Source organism: Bactrocera latifrons, unplaced genomic scaffold (genome assembly GCF_001853355.1).
Source record: "Bactrocera latifrons isolate USDA-ARS-PBARC rearing strain unplaced genomic scaffold, ASM185335v1 scaffold_672, whole genome shotgun sequence".
NCBI lineage: Eukaryota > Metazoa > Arthropoda > Insecta > Diptera > Tephritidae > Bactrocera > Bactrocera latifrons.
This window is the reverse complement of record NW_017537348.1, coordinates 73,936-92,317: the sequence shown is the minus strand read 5'-3', so window position 1 is coordinate 92,317 and position 18,382 is coordinate 73,936. Positions and strand designations below refer to the sequence as shown.

The following is an 18,382-nucleotide window of genomic DNA, read 5'->3' as shown; positions in this document are numbered from 1 at the left end:
TCTGAAAAAACTTTGAGCGTGATGGGTACCTCGTTGCTCTCTCAAAAAGACAGCGCTCCGACTTAGTCACCTTGTAAATTTCGATAAATTAAATTTAATTAAATGAACTAGTTCCTTAACCAAGTTTTGACTTTTGCCTCTCTCCCAGACTTAAAAAATGTCGCGCTGAAAAAAGATTTTACTAAAATGAAGTGATCAAGGGAAACAAACGTCTTTTTGGAAAGGCTCGAGTCTTTACCCTGTCGAACTGTTACTGTAGGACCTGTGTTGTAGGAATATATGTAACCTTATTTTCATTCCACAAGCTTTATTTTATTTATGAGGCAAAGACTTTTCAGCCTATTTGTATCTAGTATTATGTCTATATACTTAATAAATTGTTATCAGCATATTCGCTTGGCAACGGGCAAAGTTTATTAAACAAACAAAATTAGTTTTGAAATTGTGGGAAACAGTTACTTAGTTATTTGAATCAGCAATGAATACAACAAGCAGGACTGGCTTGGTACCAGCTAAGAAGAGAAACTTCGTAATAAAAGAAAAGGTAATTGTGAAAAATTTCGGTAATATGTAGGTATTTCTATTCAACCGCCGAATTGTTCATCAAATTGTACTCATATAAAGTGTATCGTTTAATCAAAAAGCGGGAGAAATCTACAGAAGCTTTATCACTCAAATTTGAAGCTTCCCCAGTAGTTCTATCACTACGACCACTGGGTGGACTGTATAATCCTTTTGCCAAGGGCTGTTCGGTACTATGTAACCATCCAGCGCCACCAGACTTAAAAAATATAATAAGTCAAATGAAAACGTCACTGGTAAGCTGTGTCTTGCTTTTATGTATCTCAAGTCGGATATCTGATATTCATATTTCAGACAGTGGATGGCAAAAGTGTGCAGTTGCAGCAAGATAAAAACGTTGCGACATTACTTCATGATACCGACAATATACCGGAAGACCTTTTTCGACSTTACACGGACACAGACTCACGCCCGCTGACACCAACTCCGACAGTTACCAGTGTGCAAACTAGAAACAGCACAAGTTCATTCTTGAACAATAGACGCTGTATAACACCTGAATTGGGTAAAAATGAGATAATCAAGAGGAAAAAGATTATATTGGATCTGCGAAGAACACACTCTCAGGAAACGCTTTATTGGAAACCTTCATCAGACATATCACAAAGCAACACCGGCACCGGTGGACTTAAGCCGAAAAGTGCCGGTGCAAATGAGGAGCGCAAAAGCAAGCACTTACGTGGCGAAGAACTGCGGCCTAATACCTCTTTGGGTAACGTGCAAGTTGGTGATGGGGTGAAAGATATGGCAAGCGTTGACACAAAGAAAGTAAAAACTTGTATTAATGAGCAACATATAGATGACGAGGACATACGGCGTGGCAAGAAGAGAAAAAAGTTAAAACCCACTACAAGTTTGTTATATATTGGATTTTGTAAAGAAAACACTTAATTAAGCACTTATTTTTAGCAACTACAGCTACATTTCACCTTAGCGAAGATCCTGAAACACAAGTCGCTGCGCTCGGTCCGGACTCACTGAACCCGAGCACACGTCCAAGTCTTATACCCAATGCGGCTAGTTTGCTGCCAAGCAAGGAAAAACGCGAGAGTGAACCAATACTTTTGAAAGACAGTTTTTTAACGGACGAAGCTTTTCAAGCCTTAAAAACTGAACTGGATATCGATGTTATCGAAAATACTTTTGATAAATATGTAAGTCTCAGGGAAGTAGAGATTTAATTATTGACGATTTTTATAATTTATTCCGTAAACTCAGTTGAATCGCGCTTTACGTGAGGCTTTTAAATATTTACCAGAGGAGAAACCAAAACCAAACAAGAGAACTGTTGAGAAATATGAAAATCTTGCATTCACTTTCAAAGCCAAATTGCCACGGAAGCTTTCAAAGTCAGCAACAAGATTTGATGTACCGTTGGATCCGAAATTACTAGAAGGTTCGCATTTATAAATTACATATCAACAAAGCATATGGTTACTAAGCACTAATTTTCAGAAATGACTGTTTTAGGCTATCTAGGCAAATATGTGTGGGTCTCTGACCAACGAAAGCAGCTTTTCAAAAGAGTTTTCCTGCAATATTTGCCGACAGAAGTAATAGAACGTGATGAAACAACAGACAATATGGTAAGGAATGATGACAATGCCGAAGACGACTCTTATCGGGTGCTAAACGAGTACGTAGAACGTAAAATACCACTCAGCTGCTTTCCGAAAGCATTAGAAGACGTTTTAGAATTTTATGGCACCGAGCAAAATATATCGAAAATATTACATTTACTAGAATACGAAAATGAAGAATCTTCTAAGGAAATTGATTTTCGTACTTGGTGTGGCGTTGTGTCGTTTGCTGAACGGTTGGCGCTAGAAAATTCCAATGCGTCGGACTCATGTGATGAGGTATTTAATTATTTATTTCTTACTATAATTGCAAAAAAACTTGTGAAATTAACAGAAGACTCTGGGTGTTTTAAAATGGGTTTATTCTCAATCAGCAGCTTAGAGCAATAAATTCGCTAAAAACAATTTTAAATTTCTCAAAAACTATTTTGTTGCGGTGATGATGAGCTCTGTTATTGAGAATGAACCTGGGAGGAACATCTACTTGTTGTTTAGAGATCTAGTGGACTGAGATATACGTGGAAGAGCATATATGCTAGAGCGGATGGATTTACAGGGCATAAAAAAAACAGAAAAATCGGGCATCGGGCGAAAATAAAACGACTCTCTCAAATATCGTCGCGCTTTTAAGTACCCATATTAACGCTTGCTAATGAGGTACCTGGCGGTAGTTATAAAACGCTAGGGGTAGAGATCCACTAATTAAAAAACTCAACATTGATATCGACAACGTAAAGAAGCGGACCAAACGTCGTTGGAAGGACCCTGCTACCTCTAGCTGGAACAACGATTCTTCAAGCTGTGTTGCCTGCGGCCACATCTCCACTGCAACGGAAGCAGGTTTTAGTTCTACTGCAAACTCAGCTCTACAGCGCACAGATGACACAGTTAATTAAGACTCGAACCAAGAAAATTCTGCGAGTATAAACGCGGAACAGGAAAAAGAACTTCTTAACTTTCATGAGTAGGTCACCGAAGATTCCAACTCTGGTAACAAGCAAGGCCCCGGTAGAAGGAAGTATATGCAACCGACTCGAGGCCAAGTCCAACCTGAAGGAAGAAGAGGTGAAGCGGATGGCTTGGGACATAGTGGGAATGAAATACGGCCGAGCACACTTCGCTATTTGTGGTGGCATGCCACTGACTCATCGTTTTCGCAAGAAAGCGGCAGCGTTTGATGGAGAAGAATGGTTTAGCGGTAAGAGAAGCGCTCAGAACACTTCCAAACCTATAGTAAGATGCAAAATTGGAGGTGGTGCAAAACTGGAAGATTGCGAGGCAACAACGGCAGAGCTTAAACGGCTGGCGGTTACATCCAGTAGAAAGAAAAGGGAATGCTCAATTTTATTTTACATAGGAGTCTAGTGCCAGCTTATCGAGGTGGGGAACTTACCTATATAGGACCGCCTTTAGAAACGTCCCTTTCAAAACGCTATTAACCAGTAGAAATGCAATAGTGGCACTAAGCACTCTGCCATTCTCTGGCCATCTCCTTTTTCATCAGACCAGAAGAAAATATCATACACGAAGTTTGGAGAAATACCAGAAACGAAAAAACGGGTATCTCTACAGGCAGATACTATTAGGCAAGAGACTTAGATTTTGAGCGTATAACTCACATGAAGGGCGTAAAAAGGGTGTGACTGCACGAAACGCAAAAGTAGCGGACCTATAATTGTGAAGATTCATTGGAAGTCCTAACCAGTGTCCACTTTCCTGACTGCAAGGATACAGAAAGTATTAGCCATGAGTGCAGTAAACTTACCGAATACATCTTTAAGGAGAATAAAATGTAATAGGCAGTCCGCTCATTGGACCCATACAAATCGCCCGGTATGAACAATCATTCATTCAACTATGTGCCACACTCATAGAGGAGTGAGGATAGTTTTCATAACGAAGGCAGCTTGAAACAAATCAATAAGCTTAACTTCCTTCCTGCTGAAAAAGTTAGAGAAAATATTGGAGAAGCGCATCAGGTCCTCAGCGCCTTCTGAAAGCTTGTCCAAGGCGCAAAAGGCAAATTTAATATCAAAAGAGCCGTAGAATATAAAGAATACGTTTTTGGAGTGCTTCTGCACATCTGGAGCATTAAGTAAATTTTTTCGGAATCCAATCTGAATATTATCGAGACAATAGTTGTTGACCCTGCCATAGAATATTGGATCAAAACCATCTTGACCTCTGAAAGAATAAAAGCATAATGGAACGACGCTAGAATGACGAAGGAACTCCGTAAGTTTGAGTGCTATCTCCGTCCCTATAGACATTAGTGGTGAATAAACTGTAAATTGCCCAGCAAAACCCCAGAGATACTGGCATATGCTGATATTTGTATAACAAGCTTGGGCAACGAAAGCGGGTCTGGAATTGAGTTCGGAGAAAATAGACCTTCTTGTGGTCACAAGGAAATACAAAATCCCTTAATGGAGGATCTAATCGATAAGTGGGACCCAGCTCACCCTCAAGAACCACATCTAGTCCCTAGGCCTGGTTTTGGACATCAAACTACTCTGAAAGCACAACGTGAAACAAAGAGTGAGGAAGGCCAGCAATGCGTTATATACATGCCGACAGATGCTCGGCATAACCTGGAGAATTTCTCCCTCTATTATACACTCGTACTGCACATCTATTGCAAATAAATTCTGCTCTACGGTGCAGTAGTATAGGCGTACGAAAACCTATATACCGAAAGTCAATGGAACGGGTTCAGGTGCTCGCTGCAATCTGCATAATGGAAGCTCTACGAACCACTCCAATGGCGGTTCTTGTACTATTGCTAACGCTGCACGACAAATCGGCGAGCGACTACTGGCTGCATGAGAATTTACTTATAGAACCTTTAAGATCGGTGGGCAATGGCGGTTTGGAAAGCAGCGATAAAATACTCCCAATTTCCAATTGGCTTAAAAATGGAGGACGGAGTTGGTATCGGAAATTCTGCCCAGAGAAGGCAGCCTTTTTCACTGCCTACCTGCATATTTCAAGCTGATGTCTTTGATATTGGGAAAGCCGCGGAGCTAGCATATAATGAGTCAATAGACAACTCCGCGGTTAATATCTACAATGGCAGCCAATCAGCAGTCAAGGCAGTAACCTCTAGAATTTTGTGAGGAACAAGACACTTCACTTCTAATAGGTGCCATGTCACAAAGTCAGCGATAGCAATGAGATAGTTGACGGGGTAACAACTGCAGAAAATATCAAAAGCATCGCACCAGGGAAACAATGGAGCATCTCTTGTGCCCTTGTTCCGCCTTCGTAATGCAATTCTTAAAACATTTTCGGGGGCTCCGTGGGATACTGGGCGATATATCGATAGTGAAACCGCAGACCTTATTGAAATTCGCGTCAAGCGATAGCATCTTGAAGGATGACTACTCCTCAGTAGTGTGTAGTTGTTAAGTATTATATTTATTTTTACATAACTAAATTTATGGAACGTGCACAGCAATGCCATTAAAAAGTTTATAATTTGTCTGAATTATGGAAATGTAATATTTGAAATATTTTGCTATATTGATGTGTATATCTTTTACAGTTGGAAAAGGCGGACTTCGGTAGCTTAGAGGAAAGGTTACCACATTTTTCTATTCGAGAAAAGCTATTGGAAATCTTCAGAATAATTCGATCAACACATAATGTATAATGTACACTTGAGAACAATATGGAATAATTTCTCATGGATTTTAATTAAAAGTGAATTAATTCCAGTAAATACTTTTATAAACTCAACATTACATTATGTACACAATTGAAGCACACAACTTATATTTCAAAATTGCAATAACTATGTATGTTTCTCGTATTAAGTATTAAGTTAAAAGCGGAACATGTCACAAATGAATAAATTCTTGATACCTCAGAGGTTTTGACAATTCGTCACTTTAAACCACTGATATCATACGATTTTTTAATTTCCTAATTTTCTTTGGTTTATGTTTTAAACACACATATTTTTGGAAATTCTTATTTCACTAAATTAAGTTAACTACGTAACATTGACATAAGGGACGGTGCCGATTAGAAACCATGCGACGTATCTATAAAGAAGCCGGATAGAGATCACTTTTGTTGCTATGGAGTGCTGTACAGGTGTAAAAAGTGGCTGTGCCAAGCAACAGTCGACATTTTAGTTCGTTGTTTCAGTATAAACTTTCACGCTAAGCGAGAAAAGTTGAATGTGAATGGTCTTAATGTTGATTTATAGCATTAACAGACGGCAGCGTTAATCCGGATTAAGTGTCCTATGCAGTTAATCGATACTAACGCTTTGTTCTGCGTTTTTTCTAAAATTTACATTGAGTATAACACTTAAAAATAATTACATTAGTCATAATAAAAGTGGTTCATAAAAACAGTTACACATAACATAGTAAATTACTGAAACGATATTAGAGCCAATACTTGAATCTTTCTGACATTTTGCATGGCAAACGAAAACTAAGAAACACCCTGTGCAGAACTATTTGTGGTTCAGTCTTTAGTCACAGCTGATTTACTTAGTGCAGTAGAATTGAATTAGAGGAAAAGATATATATACTAATAAATACAGTAATTAAATTTAGAGATATCAAACTATTGTTATAAATAAAAATAATAAAATATCAAAATAAAAATGGCAACATTAGAAGATAAATTAATGGGAGAAAAGCTGGAGTACTATTGCAGCAGTAGTGAAGGTGAAGACAATGGTGATGATGGTGAAAGAAAAGAAACGCGTTCTAGTGGTAGTAAACAAGAGACCGCAGCCTATATCGATTCTGATGTCTGTCCACCTCCGCCAGGAGAAGGTTATCGTTCGCAAGTTTGCACTAATACTGGACCTAAAGGTGTAGTACAAGATTGGCAACGCTTTAAACAACTACAAGCAGAGAAAAGAGAGGAATCGGAACGTCAGCGCATAGAATTGGCTAAAAAATTATCCATGACAACGGCCACTGCCAAGGAAGAGGAGGAGCGTAAGCGTCAAGAAGAGATTGATGCTGAATTGAGTGAACTCATGAGTGAAGATTTCTTGCAACAATATCAAAAGCAACGTATGGCCGAAATGCTAAGACAGTGCGGTCATATACAACAATTTGGTAAAGTTATAAATTTAACTATGCACGATGAATTTTTAGACTTTGTGGAAAAAGAAAATAAACATACTACCGTTATAATCCATATTTACGATAAAAGCATAAGCGCTTGCTCGACTTTGAATAATTGCCTTGAGACATTAGCAACGGAATATCCGTCCATAAAATTTGGAAAAATATGTAGTTCTGTTGCTGGCATGAGTCGAGATTTTCGTGCAAAGGGCTTACCCGCTCTTCTTGTGTATAAGGCTCAAGCATTAATTGGTAACTTTGTACGCGTTACAGATGACTTATCTGACGATTTCTTTCCATCAGATGTGGAAAGCTTTCTAATAGAAAATGGAATAATTGTTGACAAGGCATTGTATAACTAAAAAACATTTTTTTTAAATAACTAATTAGAGTCTATATAATTAGAGAAGATTGAAATCAATATAAATATTGGCTTCGCAAAATGTAATACTTTTTTTTACTAAGTAATACATTTTGTGCGATCTAGATCTAAATCAAAATAAATTAAGCCTACAATGTGTTCCTTTCAAATTTGTACTAAAAATTTAAAAACAGGAGTAATAAAGTTTGAAATACAAATCATTTGCTTAGGTATACTTCAGTGTTTACATTAACGACCACTAAGCGAGCATAAGATTATTTGCTCGAATTAGGTACTTAAGGATATTTAAGTATTCTACTTTAAGCATTTCTAATGAGAATTTATGTAAAAGATACTGATAATCATTGTAAATATGCGCATGAAAAATAAAGCAATAAATTACTATATTGTAAATTGTTGGGTACTTACTCGGTTTTATTGTTTTAGCATAAGTACTACTGATCCGATGTAATTAATTTTCCCGCTTATTTGAAACACCTGATCGGTCAAAAATATAATACATACAAAGTCGCACTTAATTGAAACGGTTAATTGTATTCTCCTCATAATTGGATAAAAATGTGTTATTGGAAAAATATGCCTTTAATTTCTCCCTAACAACCGAACAATTGGTGCAGATTTTGGTTAGGGCTGATGTTGAGAAGAAAGAGAAATAAGATGGTCGTCCAAAGCCTCCGCCAGTTCTCGAAGTTTTAAAATACATACAAGAACATATTTTGAACAATTTAAAAAAGGTTACAGAACTGTAAGCACCGATCTCTAGATAAATATGGGAATGCTAGTGCTGCATATGTACATAAATACTTACTTGTAAAAGCTCACCCCACACAATTTGGTACTTAAGATTACCGCCACACTGTAGGCATTTTTTATTATTATTAAAAACAATAAAAATCTAGGAGATTAAAAGTAAACCGAAATTGTTTTTTTATAAATGAGATATTATTAAGCATATATATTATCTTTATTATCTGTTTTCAGCATTTATTATTATATAGCATACATTAACTTACATATGTGATTGATTTATACCCACAGAAATTCAGCTTTTACTGTTAGGCTTTATAACCTTAAAAGCATATATATTTTTTGATATACAACCGACATGCTTTTACATAAATGCTTTCATTCGGAATTTTAGATAAACTGGAAATTACAATTGGTAATGAAGTCCTCCGATATACCAAATACGCAAATATACTATATAAAAGCAAGTATAAAACGACGATCAAATATGCATTTTGAATCTAATAAAATGTTAACAGCAATTGTTGATGCTTAAATACATAAAAAAGAAATTCAATAAATTATTAATTCCAGGTCATTGGGATTGTACCTATGCACATATGCAATTATATATATTTACAAACATTTCATACTAAATCTTAGTCATAATATGAACATTTTCAAGTACATGAATTATTTTATTTGAAAATAAGTAACATTAATTTATATCAATCATTTTGTTATTATATTACTTATTTATTTTTTATTTTAGCTATAAACACTTCACTCTTTTAGCTGCCACAAATTTTAACTTCGATAACTGCAACCTATTACCTCTGCAATAGTTTTGTATAGTATGCTCTTATTTCTTTTCTTTCTGAATGCTTGGCAATTTTTAACCATTAATATTTATTTGTTCTTTATAAATGCTTTCCATAGCTAAGAAAATGTATATACAAATTTCATATTTTGAATTGAACTAACATCTTTTGACAATTGTGTGGTTTGGTGGATTTTTAAAACTTATTGAGGGGAATAGACAATGATTTCGGCTTAAAGTCTTTAATATCTCAAAAGCTCTTTCTTTTCCTTAATGTAGAGTTTTATGTTAAATTAAATCGTAACCTAATTTGTTTGTATGCGAGAACATGAATAATTACGATAATGCTTTGAATATTAAATAAGGGAACTTGGATCGGATTATGGGATTGGACATGAACATTTATGCTTCTTTGCTGTATCGTTTGGAGGTTCAAGCTCAACAAACACTATTTAATATTAGGTACAAACAAATTGATAGTAGGTTCGAAAAATATTTGATTTTTCTTTGAAATGTTCGAGTTGGAGGTACATACAGTATTGGCTACTTTGTTATAAAAGAAATGTGTTGGAAACTAATTCATCATGCACACTTCGTTATTTATTTATTTTCAAAAATTAATTATGTTTATTTCATCAAATTCAAGCGTAAATAATTTTTAATTTTTTACAGTTTCAGTATATAACAATAAACTGTTATGACCTTTAATATAGTTCGGCAGTAAGTGGCTTAGGATTTTAAACTAATATATTCGATTAATACTGAATTAAACCAACGAATTATAAACCCGTTATAATGTACATATATTATATATGTAAATACAATAATGTAAGTAAACAATTGTCTGTGTATCAATATGAAAGTACATACTATATAGTATATAAAGTGAATAGTAGAAGACACCAAACACAAATTCGAATTAATACTTTTACACATATAGATGCACACTTTTGTGCACATCATGTGTAATATGTATTATTATGTGAGCTAACATATACAATCATATAAAGTATTGATATTTTATTTTATCTAGCGAATTTACATATTCCCAACGATTTTCTAATCAACAAAAACTATGTATTATGTACTAATATGTTCATTTGTATATGTAAACGAATTGTTGTTTGACAAAATGTTATGCTTATATATATTTTTAAATTCTCCATCGAATTTATGCTAATAAATATTGCTATCACTAACGTTTTTTGAAATATTGAACCTATTCTAGTGCACGTATAACATGCATGTTAAGCTTTTCTGTATTCTTCATACGTCAATTCATTTCAAAAGCCGTCTAAAATTTTCAAATTGCTGACATACATACGTTTTTATATTGCCTAAAAAAGCCGAACCCATATCTACAATGTTCACATTGCTATTTTTCGACATAATTGTTTTGCACATTTTGAGATTTATAAATACAGTAAAATATGTACATATATAAACACTGCTACCAAAATATCGAAGGATATCTGATTTTCGACTTATTAACTATACCAGCATTTTGCGATATGCTGATTATTCCTTACTCCTTATGTAGTTGGGGATCCATGCTTATTTACTATTTTCATACACGCGGCGCTTTGAAGGTAATTGTCGAAACGGCCTGTTCCGTTTGAACACCATCACTGCTTGGATTTTGTGTGGATATTCTTCCTTTTTGGCCCGCCGTTGATGTAGCTACGACGTTTTCCAAGTTTCGCGTTGTGATTAGCGTTGGCATATTATTAATGAGACTTGTTGTCGCATATACTAAATTGTTGTTACCGCTTACATCAACGTATGTTGGTTCCGCATTATCGCAGTCTTTCATAGTATCAGTGGTGTCCATTAGCATAGAGTTAAGGTCACTAATATCACCACATTTGCTGTCGCACACACTTTCTGAAGCAGTTCGTTCACTACCACCATCCATGCTCAAGCGCAACTGCCTTCGCTTGCGTTCCAACGAACTTGTGCAGTCTTCTAGCCGATTAAATGGAAATGCTGGTACAAGAATATGTTGACTATCAGGCACGGTGCCGATATTGCTGCAGCACGCTGCAATTGAGTTGCGCACTGATGGCGGTGCTGTACCAACCGGCAACATACCGCCAGCAGCACCGATTGTACCGACATTTGATGTGAGTAGGCCATTGCTATCGGAAACGCTATTGCCACTGCCGTTGATTGTATTACCACTGCAGACCTGCTTCTCTCTGTTGCGACGCAATGAAGAACGCATTGGATATTGCCGTGGCACGTTTAACCCGATTAATCGTCGGGTGGATGGACGTCGTGCAGTTGTGGCGGGATATTGAATTGACTCTGCGCTGTTACTCAAACGGATGTTGCCAACTATGTGTGTCCGTTGTAAGCGGTATAAATGAGAGTCGTCCCGTTTTGTATTAATAGTCAATTGGTTGGCGTTGGAAAGGTCGGTGGATTATACAAAATAGTTGGGCATTTTTTTTTTTTTTTTTGATTTTTTGTTGGAACGGTCATTGCACGGGATATTCGCAAAATAGATAAAAATGGTAAGACAGAAGGTATTAGGATTCAATTTAAAAAGCATGATTACATTTCCTAAAACAATTATGCATGTTTAATTTTGTTCTCCGTTTTTCTTTTTTTATATGCAAATGTGAATTAGTCAATGTAAGAGGTGTGTACGAGGACAAAAAAAAGCTTAAATAGGGTAGAAGTAAATTTTTGTTCAATGTATTAGTTTTTGACTTAAGAAAGTGTGAGGTTAAACTTTTGAAGCACAAAAACAAATTAAAAAATGCACATCATGAAAAAATTAAACAGAAGTGGAACAAAACAAAGCATAGCCAAGACGCCATATAAAAAATTTTAAGCTTTTTCGCAGGCTTAACAGCTTATCAGATTCACTAATTACATAACCAATAAATAATAATAAAAACACAAAACCATATCAGGTTAAAGTTATAATTTTTATTTTGAAACAGCACACAAACAAATTATGATAAGACACATTAAAAAATTATACACTATTTTTAGTATTTATTAAATTTAAATTAAAACCTACTTATTGGAACTATATTTTAATGTTATTTATTTGAGATATACTATATTATTTACATGGCTATATTTATTACAAACAAATAAGTTATTTTTAATAAAACAGAAAAGAATTGGGATTCGAAATTAAAAGAATTGATAATAAAAAAATAAAAACATTATTCCAATAAATAAATAAAATTTTGTACTCTTAAGGGTGTCAGGAGTTTGTTAAGTAATATATTCGCTCTTTCAGTTATTTGTTATAGAAATCCAAATTTTCAGAGAGCATATCCTATACCACTAAATAGAAAAAAAGTTTATATTCTAAATACTTATGCTTAATTTTTTTGTGGTCCAAAGATAGCAAGATTTTGAAATTCTCTACTTGACAATTCATTTTGTGACAAAATTGTCTACTTGGATCTATACAAGTCCAAATTCGCACACTGCATATTTGATTGGATGTTAATTAAATGATTTTATACAAATAATGTAATTGTATACATATTTCGAAATTGCATCATTTAATACTATAAGGACTCTTTTATTTTTTATTATTTCCAATTTCACTGCCTTCACAAAGATGAGGTCTAACAAAATTTAACTTGAGATTCTTACAAATATTAAGTTGTCAAAAAAGACTTGCGGAATTTTCGCTAGTTGGCGCTGAGAGCGCGTAGTTCTAGTTTTATTCGTCGCATCGGGTCATGCTATACCTTTTTGGAAAGCTCACGCTAACACGTGTTTGATTGATTGTCGTTTCTTTTAAGTCGTACGTGAGTTATAGCGTCGCAAACATGGAGCAAAATAAAGAGAAAATACGGCATATTTTACAGTACTACTACGATAAAGGCAAAAATGCATCTCAAGCCGCCAATATAATTTGTGCAGTTTATAAACCTAATACAGTTTCCATTTCCAGCGCACAACGATGGTTTCAACGTTTTCGTTCTGGTGTAGAGGTGGTCGAAGATGCGCCACGAAAAAATTGGCTGAATTGGTCGAAAGAGACCGGCATAGCAGCAGCCGTAGCATCGGTCAAGAGCTGGGCATGAGTCATCAAAAAATACCGCAAGACTTTTTTGACAACCTATTACGGATATATGGTTCCAAATTAGTACAAAGTTTTTTTTCCTAAAAAAGTAATTTCTAATAATATTAACTAATTTGGCTTCTATTTATAAAGTCAAAATTCTGAAGGGGGTTTCCACCTACCTATAATCCGTAACTTATTGCTTTGATTTTATTTAAAAAAGCATTAAATCTTTGTAGTAATCGTTCGTTTTACCGCGTCAATAGATAAGGTCTGAATACATGGATCAGGGGTATCGAAAATTTAATATAATATAAGCAGTATTGTGAAAATACTTTTGTCCAAAATCAATATGTGGAAGAATAACCGAATCTAATCAAAAGAAATTTTCTTCCGTTGAATAAGATTATTTAGAAAATATCTAGATTCAAAAATGTGTTCTTTGCTGAAAGGTTTTACTAATATATTTTACGTTATGTTGATTTTGGCATCTTTAGGCAATATAGTGAGTTATGTTCTTTTTTATCTAAAAATGCAAATATTTGACGAAACGATACTACGAGCCCCTTATTTTTCGATAATGTTATCAACAAGGGTGTTTATTTTAAAGGGCAGTTATTTACCATTTCAATATTTACTTCATCTGAAAATCATATAAAATGTTGAAGGACAATAATAACCTAATACAAAAAAACGACATAAATATTTTACACACAAACACAAATTAACATAGATGTACACTATATACATATTTACATACATATGTATATAAACTGTAATCTAGTAATACAACCGAAAATGTCGTTAATACCAACATATAATGCATTACATTTGAGTAAAAAATATAAAAAAAAGGCAAGAGTAGAGCAGTTTATCACTTAATTTAGCATTAAAATAAAAAGTCCAATACATTAAAAATGACTGTAACGAAATTGTTGCCGCTGTCAGTGCGCGTGTTTCTGCCATTGCCACTGTCACTGCCGTTTCCGCCGTCCGCCGTCATCAACAAACTACTAGCATTTGTTGAGTTCATCGAGTGATATTGCGTCGATGTGGAAGCCAAACGTTGCCGTCGTCTCAGCTGTTGCTGACGGCGTTGAACGCGTGGCGTACTCTGTCTATAGCGCGACGTGTGTATAAAATCGACTTCTTCAGCAGCGGCAAGTGGCAAGCCACTCATACCAATCATCTCACTTGTTGTTGAAACAGGCGCTAGGGAGTTATCCAACAAACTAGCTTTGAAAAATTCCGACGAACCAGAGTATATCTCGCAAGACTCGACACGATTCGTGAGTATAGATGGCTCCGTGACAGTATCGAAATCTGCACGATTTTGGTCGCTCGGTAGCGAGTATGTTAGATAATTATGATCGAGATCGCTGTTGACTTCAACATCGTCGCTATTAATTTTATAAAGATCGTGTGTGGAATTACAGCGTCTAGCAGAGAATACTTGCTTACGCGGACTATAAAATAGGCGAGATGTGTGCATAGTCGGTTCGGTTACTATTTCCACATCTAAGTCTACATCGCAGTATCGCACGGAATCGGTCGAATGGTAGTGACTGGGCAGCTTTGAACCACGTTTATATACCTGATGTTGGCGTAGATGATTTGGTGATTGTGAATGTGTATGCAAGTATGAAGGCGAATCAATGTTTCTGATTTGTGAACTAAAGTGTTGAGGATTGCGTTGATGTGGTTCATAATTTGTTGACACTCGTTTTGGAGCTGAATGTGAATATTTAGTGTTAGACAATTTGTAGATATGTTGGCGATTACTTGCTAACAATGGTTGTTTAGTATTATTAATCTCTATATTATTGTTGTTACAGTTAGCATTCTCTATATAGATAGTTTCACTGTTATTGTTAGTATTGTAGTTGTAGTTGTGACTGATATCAATAGAAAATTTGGCATAAGTAGAAATTGAATTTGTTTGCAAACTTAAAGTAGTAGTTGTTGTTGTAGAAGTAGAATTAGAAGTGGTTGCAATAGAATTTGTTGTGAAAGTAGATGCTTTAGTGGTATCATTCGAATCATACAAATAATAATTGTTAGAAGATTTATGTGAGGTAACATAGCTACCGATATTTGTTGTTGTCGTATTCGGATCCAAATACATGTGACGCCCGGAGCTATTAGACTCAACCGCATACGCCGATGATGTTGGCTTCATTAAGCGAAGTTCAGATGATTGTGAGTGTACGTTGGACGTATCAACTTGTAAATGCTGTTTACATTGATATGTTGGTGGCCCATAGTCATAAGCATTACAGCTGTCATCCGTATCCATATGCTCAGTTTGAATTACCTGTTGAGAATTGGCATTCATTTTTTGTTGCTGTTGCAGCCGTTTCTTGTAATACAAATAGAGCGCATTAGCATTATGGCCACCACTATTGCTAACTATTAAATTGTGTACATTGTCATCCTCGTCGTTATCAAATCCGCTACAATGTGCGCGCATGTCGCGTGTGCTACCGCCTCCGAGATAGCCATGTGTTTGAAAGTGTGGGTGCTGCTGCTGCTGTAACTGCAGCTGCTGCTTTTGAACAGTAGCCAAACAACAATTGCTGCATGTGGTTGGCAAATTCAATGCCAATTCACTATCTCTAGGACCCAAAAACCATTCTGAGCGTGTGCGCATGCGTGCTGTTTGGCGCTCATGGACCTTCATTCGTGAGTTTTTTGTTTTCAAATAAATTTATGTACATGTATCGAAGAAATAAGTTGTTTTGGTGATATTAAATATATAATAGACATATAATATATATTGTTATCATTAAAGATGCAAATTTGTTGGTGTTCGTAAAGATTATTGGTTGGTGAACGGTAAACGTGTGTTGCATGACATACAAATAACAATATTTCGTTTTATATTTATAAAAGTGGGACACAACACGTTGTCAACGATGTGAAACAAAGTATTCCATTTCCAAGTCGTGATATATCCAATATGCGTTATGATCCAGTTATTGTTGTTGTTGTACGGATATAAAGGGTGTCGGGAGAAAAAAGGGGAATTGGCAAAAAAAATTACGAGCTTAGTTTTGTAGTCGTATAATGTTTTTGTACTATTGTTTTTTATATTAATTTCATGTTTAAAATACATTTTTCTTATTTAACAAAAAATGCAGCTGCAGCAATGAACCTTTTCACGAAATAAAGCAGGCTTATAAACAGCGTAAAATGTGCATATATCTAAAATTATGTGAAAAACTAAAGAATTCGGTGTAACACAAATATGAACTCAAAAAAGCTGTGAAATTTTTCCTGACTCCATTTTTAGGTAACCATTTCGATGCTTTACATTAACAAAATGATGTGCATACATGATTGTTAGATGGTGCTATGTGTTTGTGTTATATTATATAAGTATGTATATACTATAATATGTATCTGGCACAGATTTGAGCTGTCAAAACAATAAAGTACCAAAAGTAAAATAAAAAAATGCATTTAAAATCTTAAAGCATTGTCCATATAAAAAATTTATGTGTGAAAGAGTGAGAGTAAGCCTGCATGATTTATTTAATAATGGAAAAAACCCCTTAACGAATATTAAAACTATATAATTATTATTACCCATAAAAAGTTCAATAAAATCAATTGATTACATAACACGTTTACAACATTTTACATAGTCCATTGAAGCAGATTAAAGAAGTACAGTGTTGCAAAAAGTTTTCGTACGCGAAAAACGCAAATGGGATTTTGTAATTTAATGTCATAGACCCACCGTTATAAATATTTTTGTTAAAAAGATCAAATACTATTTTATTTGTGTGAACTTCACTATTTTTCTAAAATATCAATTTCATATCTGCAAGAATAGACTTTGTAATATTTTGAAATAAAAAATCATTTTTGAACGCTTAAGTTTTAAAATTTGAAGTATTTTTTGTTTTGCTGTCCCTAAATATATACGAGTAAAGAAGTTCACATCACATTTCACTTAGAACTAGAAATTTTGCACCCGCAATACCAATATAAATTAAATAAAAAGAATAAAATAAAAACTGTTTTGCAACAAACATGCTGTACAAGAAAAAGAAAAAACATAAATTCGAACGGCCAGTATAAAATCGAGGTAAGTTTTCGAAAGCTTAGTTGATCTACTTTCACAGTAATAGAGTTAAAAGACGAATTATAAAGGTACAAACATTAAAAAAAAGAAATACACGTTGATTATATAATACAAATCAACATAAAGTAAATTAAAAAATATTTAATTTTTGGATCGACAATTTCGATGTATATTTCTAAACACTCTGACAAGGAATTTACAAATATCAAAGAGCTATTTAATAAATAAAAATAAAAATATATACAAAACTAAAAAATATATTAAAACTAAAAAATTAAAAAGGTAAAACAAGTCAAAATTAATTTAGTAATTAAAATACTATATATATTTGACAAATCGAAGACTTATAACTAGCCATACCAAGCGTTTAAAACTATGTTATGGTCTATCTATTTATCTAGAAAGTTTTTTTTTTTGCAGTAGCGATTTCCAATATGATTTTATGTGTGTATTAAAATTATATGTGAAAATCATTTTATTTATTGGTATTTATTGTAATTATTTGTACTTTTTTGTTGTACATTAACTTTTTCCTTTCACATCATTGATACTTCGGCTATATTTTGTTTACATTTCTTGGCAAATAAATATAGCATATCGTATATAGAGGCTGTAAGGTCATTCTATAATTTCACAAATAAGCGCTATAGTGAAATAACAAGCAAAAATTAAATAAAAACATTATAGTTTTCAATCATACATAATTTTAATTAATTATATGTGCACAAATCAATAAAGTATTGAAATTCACAATTTTCACAAAAACAAAATTTATTGACGTATGCCTTTAAGAAGTTTATTGAAATGTCTTTTAAATAATGAAATTATATACTAATACTATAATTAAAAATCTAAATTGAAAGTTATAATTGATATTAATAATATTATGAAAAACAGATATATTAGGGTTTATTTATACTTTAATAATTCGGGATACTTAAAATTTGTAGTTTTGTAGCAATTATACGATTTTTTCGTGTTTATTAATATGTAGAGTAAATAGTGTTTCATCTAAACAAATTTGTTCTCTTTGGCGGCAGATGGACGTTTAATGCATGCTTCACTAT

At 34.2% G+C, this 18,382-nt stretch overlaps 3 protein-coding genes across 10 annotated transcripts in view; 2 read left to right on the top strand and 1 right to left on the bottom strand.

Annotated features, from left to right (window-relative positions):
• Positions 1 to 478: 478 nt before the first annotated feature.
• LOC108975614 lies at positions 479 to 5,814 on the top strand. The gene is made up of 7 exons (XM_018944219.1): positions 479 to 544; positions 645 to 818; positions 877 to 1,435; positions 1,492 to 1,736; positions 1,801 to 1,978; positions 2,038 to 2,441; positions 5,707 to 5,814. Exons 1-7 carry the CDS (start codon positions 479 to 481, stop codon positions 5,812 to 5,814), a joined length of 1,734 nt encoding a protein of 577 aa, XP_018799764.1.
• An 839-nt stretch (positions 5,815 to 6,653) lies between these two features.
• On the top strand, positions 6,654 to 8,043 carry LOC108975619 (phosducin-like protein). Its single transcript, XM_018944241.1, has one exon. The coding sequence runs from the start codon at positions 6,784 to 6,786 to the stop codon at positions 7,618 to 7,620; it is 837 nt and encodes a 278-aa protein (XP_018799786.1). The 5' UTR covers positions 6,654 to 6,783; the 3' UTR covers positions 7,621 to 8,043.
• Positions 8,044 to 8,130: 87 nt separating this feature from the next.
• LOC108975618 (rho GTPase-activating protein 20) overlaps positions 8,131 to 18,382 on the bottom strand; it is a 52,789-nt gene continuing 42,537 nt past the window's right edge. For 2 of the 8 annotated variants that reach the window (XM_018944232.1, XM_018944234.1), the window contains exon 6: positions 13,434 to 15,899. In XM_018944232.1, coding sequence (XP_018799777.1) covers positions 14,115 to 15,899 — 1,785 coding nt within the window. In that variant the 3' untranslated portion in view covers positions 13,434 to 14,114. Of the gene's footprint in view, positions 11,524 to 13,433; positions 15,900 to 17,644; positions 17,960 to 18,382 lie in introns of those variants that run through there. The other 6 variants (XM_018944233.1, XM_018944239.1, XM_018944236.1 and 3 more) reach the window with 6 other exon arrangements.

Coding starts and splice junctions, on each gene's coding strand:
- LOC108975619 (XM_018944241.1), top strand. CDS start 6,784: ATGGCAACATTAGAAGATAAATTAATGGGAGAAAAGCTGGAGTACTAT.